General features: G+C 39.3%; 1 protein-coding gene across 7 annotated transcripts in view; it reads left to right on the top strand.

Annotated features, from left to right (window-relative positions):
- Positions 1-85: 85 nt before the first annotated feature.
- Positions 86-9,901, top strand: part of LOC125318493 — a 28,546-nt gene continuing 18,730 nt past the window's right edge. For 2 of the 7 annotated variants that reach the window (XM_048289278.1, XM_048289277.1), the window contains exons 1-3: positions 86-381; positions 1,397-1,465; positions 6,425-6,458. In XM_048289278.1, the coding sequence (XP_048145235.1) occupies positions 307-381; positions 1,397-1,465; positions 6,425-6,458 (178 nt within the window). In that variant the 5' untranslated portion in view covers positions 86-306. Of the gene's footprint in view, positions 382-1,396; positions 1,466-6,424; positions 6,459-7,287; positions 8,171-9,901 lie in introns of those variants that run through there. The other 5 variants (XM_048289282.1, XM_048289279.1, XM_048289281.1 and 2 more) reach the window with 4 other exon arrangements.

Genomic DNA, 9,901 nt, shown 5'->3' with positions numbered 1-9,901 from the left:
CGCGGCGCTGGCTCCCCATTGGCCAACGGCCTGGGGGCGTGGCTGCGGCGGTGACGGAAGTGACGAACGCGGTGGGGGGCGCGGCGGGCGCGAGCTCCCGGATGCTCTGCGGCTGCGCCGGCGACGGAAGATGTGGATTGAGCCACGAAATAAAACAATAGCGCTTAAATAGCAAAATAATAACCCGGCTCATCCTCCCAAGGCGTGGCTCCTGCCCCAGCTGGTCGCTGGAAAGCACCGTGTGAACAAGAGTTGGTTTTATTTATTTTTTTTTTAAATTTTTTTTTTTTTCGCTGGCCGTGCAGGATGAGCGCCGTAGCTGAGGAAGTTAAGGCAGAAGATGGCAAAGCGGAGCCTGAAAAAAAGCACTTCTACTGCGAAGTGAGTAGGTTTCTTTGGTGGGTTTTCAGCCCGGGTGCTCGAGGACAGGCACTGGAAGGTGTGCGGGGGTCGGGGACGCGGGGAGCTGAGCCAGGCGCGGTGGGCAGCCAGGAGCGAGGGGGTCTGTAATGTGGAGAATAACGTGGCCGGTCCCTGGGAGAGCTGCTGGTCTCAGGATTCGATGAATTCAGGTTGTTCTTGAGCAGTCACAGGTGCGGTGTAATGGTTCTTAATGGTGCAATGGTTCATTGCAGGCTTTCCAGTCTCTGTTGAGGGTTTCTGATAGGCGGCCGCAAAGGCTCATTTATCTCTAAAAGCTGCAGCTCCGGGTCAGACCGTGTTAAATTTGTCAGTGCTGTACTATTGTAGCACTGAATGTTTTCCTGGCGCATTCAAGTTCTGCGACGGTATCTAAAGGGAACAGACAATACTAGCATGCATTAGTCTTTGCTTTTTTAAAAGCTAAAGACAGTAAGAAATATTTGTACGTCTGTATTGTCTTCTGTTAATTATTGCAGTGGTATATGCGTGCCTGTGGGTCTTAAAGAAATTCATGTGTCTTCCTCCATTGTTTTTCTGGTCCCTTTACTGTAGCTGTGAGTGAACAGTGAACGGAGTTGCAGTTATTGTAGGGCATGATTTTGCCGGTGTTCCTTTCTAGTCCCTGCACGATCATCCCTTTTTGCTGGCTTTCCAGTTTGGAGAAGTTTAGAAGACTAAGAATTCAGAAAGTGCCGGTAGCAGAGAAGGGGGAGGCTCTTAAAAACTTCTTACCACCTGATTTATTTAAACACGTATTTAAGTATCGTTTGAACAGGTTTGCATACTATTTCTGGTCATTTTAGTGGTATGCTGCTCTCTTAAAAGCCATGCAAACTGTACTGTATGAGCCAAAGAAGACATTGAGAATTACACGGTTACTTTGTAGAAATGGATGTATTTCGTATTAATAATTCACCAGCGGTGGAATATTCGTAGCATAACTGAAGATGTGCTTTCAATTTCTCTCTTTCAGGTTTGTAAAATTTCATGTATGTGTGCTATCAGTCTTCAGTCACACTATCGTGGTGCAAAGCATAGAAAGGTAAACTTTTTCCATATTAAATGTATATGCAGATTTAATTGTAAATCCGGGACTCATGAAGGTTCAGTGCTTGATTTCACGCGGCTTCATGTGCTTATCTAACTTACTGGTAGATTTGTAACAGTAATTTTCTTGAAATATCTCAAGAAAAAGATGAGGTGGGAATCTCACAACTCTGCTTTGTGCAGCAGGTAACTTGAAACATCAGCCGTACCTAAAGGTAATTGTGTGCTAATTGTGAAATCAACGTTTGATTTACACGGGAGCCACAGGTGGTGAAAGAATTCAACCTTCTGTTTTCTGATGCAGTTGGTAAAAGTGCTGTTCTGTCTTCCACGTCTATATAACTCACCTGTACTTTGAATAAAATGAGCTTACTCTTTACTTTGATAGTAGCACCAGTTCGGATTTCCTGAAGGAGTTACACAGATAAACTAGCCAGTCTGACACGTCTGTTGGTTTGAAGCATCTCAGTAACAACTCACTGGTTTAAGCACAAGACAAGCAAAGGCATTATATAGTTAAGTACCGTTCTGTAAGGGTGTGTTTAGAGATGAGGCTTTTACAAATGCTGTGTGACAGAACCTTTGGCTGTTGATTGGCTGATTATTGTCTTTGTTTATAATTCCATGACATTCTCAGTCTGTAAAAGTGAGACATAAGTCAGTTGTCTGTACTCCTCTGCTGCCATCAGGTTGTATTGTTGTAGCACTGAAGAACCTGCTCTGATTTCTCTTAATGACATTTTGTTTTTCCTGGAATGTTAGAGACTAACAGCAAAACTGCCTTTCTCAAGTGTTTGTGTACCCTCTTCTTTTTTGTTGGAGATGAGGTGCATCTCCCCACCTCTGCTATTCAGACAGATTAATAGTGTTCTGGTATCTCTTTGCTGATCACTTTAATAGCATTGATTCTTATTTGAGTCAGTGGCTCTGCTTTCTCCAACTCCTTTTTTTTTTTTCATCCCAGGGTTGAGTCTTGGTCCCTGTTGATCCAGTAGAAGTGTACAGTAGTATTTTTCATATCCTGTAAAATATTCCTGCTGATGCAAAGAATTCCTTTGCTTTTGTGGTTGTTTCCTTTTTTTTTTCCTTAGCCAACCTTCTTAGCAATCTAATTATTGCTGGTTTTCCCTTAAAAAGTAGAAAAACCAGCATTTATTTTCTTAGAAAATCTGCATATAGTTTTCCTTCTGTTTCACGCTTGGATGTATGCTGGGCTATATCAGTCAAAGTTCTTGTGTCAATGAAGTCTTTGAGGTGATAGCAAACAAGAGTAGGGCAGGTTGAAAACTGGATTTCTGTTAGATGTGAACTCTGTTGTGTGCGGAGTCATGGTCAGTAACACGGCTGCATTGCTGTAGGAATAACTCTCCAAGATTGCATCATTATTCTCTTAAATTATCTCAAATTTCTTTCTTTAAATTGTGAAATCTATTGTGCGTTTTGGTGGAAAAAGGTCAGAACTCAGGGTGATTTCAGGGTTTTGTACCACTAGGTTTGGAATAACTACAGAAGTCCTGAGCCTATGTTTCTTTTTGATGCAGGGTAGGTGTAGATACTGAACAGCTCTTAGTTTGTTCTTTACTGGAGGAGTTCCTGTTCAAAATAATACCACAGGATGTCCTGACAACATAACAAGATGGAGAAGGCAGTAGTTCTTTTCCGAAATCACAATATTGGCCTGGCCAACCCATCAGTCATTTTTTATGACTTTAGTCAGATTGCTTTTTTTTTCGTATCGGTTGCCCATTTGTTTTTAAAATGGCATTGTTAAAGATACTCTGTGCTTGTCTGCCACTAGAAGGTGTTTCAAAAATGCAAGAAAAAGCCCTTCATCAGAAGGACAGTCATTAAGAAAATTTCAAGAAACAAATGTAAACATGTGCTACATATGTGAAATGATTCTCATTTCACTGGCCTGTGTTTCCTATTTCCACATTCAAAGTAAAATGTGTTATTTTGAGTAGCTGCAGTAGTAAAGCTTGTCTATCTGACGGATTTGTAGGACTACTTCAGCTGACTTTCAGTGTACATGGCTATTTTATCTCTTTGTTTGGTTATTCTGGATTTTGAGTAGGTACATAAGATAGTTATTTAGGTTGTTTCTTCATACCTTTCATGTCTAGTTTTTTTCTAGTGCTGTTATTTCATAAGGCCAAACCCTTGTCAAAAAGGTGCTGATGGCCAAAAGATTGTGTGGCTGGCATGATCACAGCACAAGGCTGTGTGGATCTTGTGCATTGAGTGCTGTGTGACCTCTGTATAGTTGCATAATGGTGGGGTTTGTGGTTTCATTGCAGAACAAGTATTAATGGGATGGGGAGTTGTGGACAGTGACTTAGCCAAAATATTCACAGATGTGTGTATAATTCATGGCTCTGAAAATTGGAGCTGGCTGGTATTGGATACTTTGAAAAACAGTTGAATTTTAGTTTTGGCCATTACGATAAAATGTTTAGAAAACAACATTTATATGCATTTACTGATTCTTTTACTTGAACCAAGCCTGTGAGAGTAATGGGGGATATAATGTGTGAAAGGTGGATTTGTTTGGCCTTTTATTTTGCACAGCTGAGGAAAAATCTAGGCTTTTTGGGACAGCAGTCTCCAAATAAAATACACCTGCTCTGTATATACCTGCAATATGGTGGTATGTGATGTAATTTATTCTGTTTTTGTAAATATGCATTAGTTTTATAGCTCAGTTTGCTAGAAAGGAAATCCTAGTGTGGAACATCTCTTTTCCATGTATTTTGAACAGCCCTTTGCAGGTATGGCATCAGCAGAAGAGCACTGTCTGTTTTGTGAACTGTATTTGGAACACAGATGAAGATTGTTCTGGTTCTATCAAAGATTCAAGGTTTCTCGCTTCCCTTCAAATCTGGACTTAGGTAGAAATGCCTGCCATGTCCCAAAAGGAGAAAAATCCATATTCGAGACTCTACAGGCTCATTAGAAACAAGGAATGTTCAAATGTGAAGAGAGCTGTTAGTCTTTGTCTTCACCGTTTCAGTGTTCTCACTTCTTCTACCTCTTACCCCTGAATGCTGTGCATCAGAACCTGTGGTTGAAATACCTAATATACAGGCAACTTTTCTGTCCTTTCTGGTGGCAGTAAAATCAACCGTTGCTGTGTAACAAGGATTTCAATCAGATGTATTTGGGTTAATACTTGGAATGCTAATATAGCTAGTTACAGAAAATTACCTTACTGTCGGATTGTTTATATTTGGTCTCAAAAAGCATGCTGTTGTGTTCAGCATATCTTCATGCTCCAGAGAAACTTAAATTGTGAAGATTTCTTTTTGAGGGGAAAAACCAAACAGAAGACAAACAACCCCCTGAAACTTGATTTGCTTATTATAAGCTGGTAGAATTTCCATGCATATCCTCGTATATCTAACTGATATATTTCAAGATTGTATATTTTTAAGGAAAAACTAAATTATGTTCATGTAATACTTAACTATGCACTTGAAACTGTTCTATTAGATAACCTGTGAACTTGAATTGTGTGGACAACTACTTATGCAGTAGTTCGTGCAGATTACAGTGTGCACGGAAGGTTTGAACCTTTAAAACCAGCAGGTTTTGAGTTTTGGCTTCTCAAAGTTAGACACTTTGCTAAAAGTTACTCTAACTTTTCATAGTCTTAGCTCAAAAACAGCTGTTCCAATCCCTGAACCAGAACAGAGAATAAGTTTCTTACCTAATGTGTGAGAATCTTGATTTCTGATCTAGTAACAGGGATCACAAGTAAAATGGACCCCTTAGCTTCAATTGTGAAACTCCATTTCTAATACTGACAAAAGCAGTACCCCAGGTGCAGTCAAAGTCAAAGTTGATTGTCTGAAAATAGTCAGGAGGACATTCTCTTTGAGCAGCAGCTCACAGTTGCTAATGTTTTCTGCGCTTGTCTGAAAAATTTGGTGTTAGCAGCTGTTTGTTGTAAAACTGGAGGAGCAACAAAAGCACTTGGAATAGTGTAACTGCAAGGAACACTGTGTCTATTTCTAAGCTTATGGAATCCTGCTGAGCTTATACAAAACCATCCTCTGTCTGTGGCAATTCTGGGACTTAGGTAACTTCCTTATCTTATAACTGCCATGAAAGTACAGCTACTTGGCTTCTCAAACAATTAGTTATTGTATCAGTCTTGCTTCCTATTGAATTGTCACACCCATGTCCAGCATATCTTCCATGCCACTGAATACGGAAAATACAGCACTTAACTCCATGGACTGCACTGGACAGACAGCTGCTGTACTGGTAGAATGATCACACTTACTGTTTCATTCTTGTAAAGTACAAGTTTGTGTTTACTTGCCAGAAAATTCTCAAAATGAGTCAGGATTGCTTTAGCTATTAAATGGAAATTTAAGTTCCTCTTTTCTTTAGATTCTGCCAAAAAGCAATCATCTGCTCTGGATTCATCCAGTGAAAGACACTTTCCCTGTTCGTCATGATATGAATGCTCTTACATGAGATTTGGCTAGCCTTAAGGTTTAACCAAATCCACTCAAAATGCTGGGGGAGCTGCTTTTAGTTGGTTTGTTTTTCCTTTTGGGGTGGGATTTTTTTTTTCTTATTTTTTTATTGGAACTACACCTTCTGAAAACTTAGAAGCTGTAATCATACAGAGCTTGAGGTTTTCCTGGCATCCTTCAGATGTTGTGTTTCAAGCCATAATCATCTCTTAAAACTTCATTAAATAACAGGGCTTTCTTGAAAGTAACCGTGTGTTAACTGAAAGTACAGCTTTGTCAGTACTTCCAGCTTTTGCAGAAAATCATAAAGGCTCTAACTTTTCCTATTTGACAATGGAAACTTTGGCCTGTAATGCAATTTATCTGCAAAAGCTTCTCAGGAAGTGCTGGGTTTTTCCTTCGAATGTTGCAGCACATTAATTTCTTTTTCTTATTTTATTTTGGGATGACTTGCATCTTCATAATTAAAGCGAGAGAAAGCCCTGAGACGCAGGACTGTCTATTGTAAGTATAATTCTTTTTTCTTCCAGCCTCCTAGGGATAGGTATTGCTTGGGGATTTAATGTTTGTTGCTTTTGTAATAGTTCAGGTATTTGCATTTGCTGATTTATATGCCTATAACCGTGTTTCTCTTTATATGCTGAACATTCTTCTGAGATTTCTGTCTAGTGAACTGCTGAGCAAAGAATTGTTTTAGCATATGAAACCTTAATTATGCCTTTTCACATATAAATATTTATATATCTGTCTAGTGGAGGGATGTATAGTCAGCGTTTTAGTTTCTCACCTTCCCAGGCTAAACTGTCTCCCACTTGTCTGTCAGCTTGATGCACTCACTGCTAAGCTTCAGGCAGAATGCTAAGGAGCTAAATCAGCAGGCTAACACAGCGCTGTTGCAGATGCAGCTCTACCAGTGCTGAAGCTGCTTAGCTGCATCACAGGAATGTTCTGCCTCTCTTTATTGTAGTGAACTTGGAGGAGCGAAGATATATTCAAGGTGAATTCAGTCCTCGGGGTGTCTTTTCCCCCAGAAACTGAGAATGTGAATCCAGGCTGTCCTATGTCAATGAAAATGAGAGTTGTGGTGAAGATGTGGTATATACCTAGCTCACAGTGGAAATGAAAATCTTGTTAAACTACTTATGATGATGTACAGGAAGCAGAGGCATAAGCAGATGTGGGAATACTGATAAAAATCAATGAGATAATAAAAAACCAAAATGGTTATACAGTCAGTCACACAAGAAACAAGCCTTTCACTTCTACTTTATCTTCTTAGCGTGTTCTCACAAGAAACAAGGCTTACATTCCACCTTTATCATCTGTTCCCCAGTGTCTTTTGAACCTCTCAGCCTTTTTGAACCAAGTTGATCAAGGCTGCCTGAAAATACCCATCTGCACAGAGAAGAGTGGCAGTGTCAGTCCTGTACTGAGGGAAGTGCTGCAGGCTGAGCTCACTACTTACTGGACCCTGAAGAATCAACACACAAGAATGATCTGGGAAAACACTGGTCAGAGGCCCTTTTCTGAGAGACTGGGCTTCATTAGCTGCTCTCATGGTTTTGTGCTGATAAGGGAATTAGTGCAAGACATGTCATTTAAGTGTGAGAACAGTTACGAGATTTTGCCTCAGAAGCCATGACTGCTACATGGTAATGAAGCTCTCTGACAGAATTTGAAAAGTTGTGAAAACTTAAAAATCTTCTCAAAGTCCAGTGGATTCAAGCGCTACAAAATTGTATTTGTACCTCAGCAACAAGAACAGATTTGTGTGGCTCTGGTCAAAGGCTTTTAGTGGAAGACACTTTCTACAGATTTCTTTAAATTTCTTGTCAGAAATGATCATTAAAAGTAATACTCATTAAGTGAAGAGGTTCTTTCTTCAAGATCATGAAGTCTGGTTTTGGAGGAATAATGTATGGGATGCATGGGACAGAAAGTAAGACTTGAGTAAGTGACAGAAGTTGTGGCAGCAAGACTGAGAAAAGTGTGGTGCAGTGCAGGAGCCTATTGCAAAGACCTGTGACTTTAGAAAACAGTACTGTATGTACTACAATCTCAGTGTTCCATGAACAGTTTGGATTAAGAATATGTGCATGCTACAAATACTGTATCTTTGAAAATGTGGATGATGTGGAGTCTTTCAGCTGGGATGTATCCTGCAGAACAAGAAGTCGAAGTATCTGATTATTAAAGTGAAGAATCTAGAAGCTTTGGTAAGCAAGTTCCCTCTAACTTCTAGAGGAATCCCAGCATCACAGGGACTCCTGTCAGAAGCATTGCAAGATGTGCTTTTATCCAGAAAGTTCTCTGCCTCAACAATCACTTTGAAGCAATCAGCAACTTACTTCTAATAAAAAATTATTATACATACTATTCATGTCTCCTTTATCCTACTCTTATCAATATTGCATTCTGCTTCACGGAAGATTAAGATGTGGGAGGTCAATTTGCAAGCCACTGGTAGGCTTTATTTGTCCAAAGAGGCTGAAATTCAGCCTGATGAAATTTATTTGTTTCAGTTGTGCTGGTTTGGATTTTTTACAAGGACAAAAGCTTTTTGCCTAAGTAAGCTTTCAGGGGTGTTGGGAACTGCAATGCAGAATTATGTAGTCAATATATATGCAGAACTTCTTGAACTCTCCCATGGACATATTACCAGTTATATAAATAATTCTCCTTCAAGATCCAGCAGATCCAGTAAATTCATTGTGTTCTTTCACTGATATAAGAGAATAAATTATGAATTTGTCTAGCCTTTATTTTTCATATAAAATAGCTGGGGTTTTTTTTCTACTGTTTGTAGACATATGAAGTAAGCATGAACAGAAAATACACTGCATTTATGCAGTTTAGTAGTAAAGTTTTGTGAATGAGCATGGAAGTATGGATATTCTTAAATTAGGTGCACTATGTAAAGTACGAATCAAATTTTATTTCAGTATACAAGTTAATGAGATGCTTTTGTTGCTGGATCTGCAATTTTGTTCTAATGTTCATGCTATCAAATATTCCAGTGAGATGGAAATGTGACAGCATGTTCACAGAGTTGCAGTTCAAAGAACCAGGAAAAAAATGTTGTGAAAGTGAAGGATGAGTTTTCTTGGAAATCATTCGGGACAATACCTGGCAAATATCTGGATTGCACACTGTCTAAAAAGGAACAGGTACTTCAGAGGATGAGGCTTGGCGTATTTAGAATATTTTACACCAACACCTGCATTTTCTTCCTTGCTGCAGAATTTTAAAAATTCTTTTGTCAGTAGGGAGAATACCTCCAATGCTGCTGCCATTGGTAAACCAAAATTTTAAAAGACTGATTACTTGGATTCTCAGCGTTTTCAAATGGGATATGCCATATATCCTTTCTGAACTCATCAAAAGTTACTTGATAATCCAGAAGTGGTGAGTGTATGTAACCTGTGTGACTGCACAATCATGTTTGGTTTGAAGTCAATTAAGTGAGGAAATGCATCTGATTCCAGATATTTGTTTTTGGAGGAGTTCCACTTTGCCTAAGAAAGGCATCTACTTACCAAGTGAGTTTCCATATGGCAAAACTATCCACAAGCTATTTTTGTGATAATGACAGAATTGAATATCTTGAATTGTTTTGGGTTGGGTTTTTTTTTCCTGTCTTCAGCAGTTCAGAGGAGAGCAGCGTAATAGAAGACATGGAAATAGAAGTTGCTGGAGTTCTGAGACTTTACTAAGAGTTAAATCAAAGCTCAGCTGAGTGTATAAAGTTCAGTCATGTGATTCCTTTGTACGGTGATATAATTGGACAGATGGAATACTTCTTTCCCCTCTTTTTAAGGTAGTTGCCCTTTTGTTTGGGGATAAAGAAGGGAGGAAACTGAACATTGCTTTTTTTCCCCCTGGGATCTATTGGCCAAAATAGAAAAGTATTGGAAGCTTTTTGCTTTGAGCAAGAGGCATTAAATGAT

Source organism: Corvus hawaiiensis, chromosome 30 (genome assembly GCF_020740725.1).
Source record: "Corvus hawaiiensis isolate bCorHaw1 chromosome 30, bCorHaw1.pri.cur, whole genome shotgun sequence".
NCBI classification, from domain to species: Eukaryota; Metazoa; Chordata; class Aves; order Passeriformes; family Corvidae; genus Corvus; species Corvus hawaiiensis.
The sequence above is the reverse complement of the archived record's forward strand: the minus strand, read 5'-3'. Positions and strand labels throughout refer to the sequence as shown.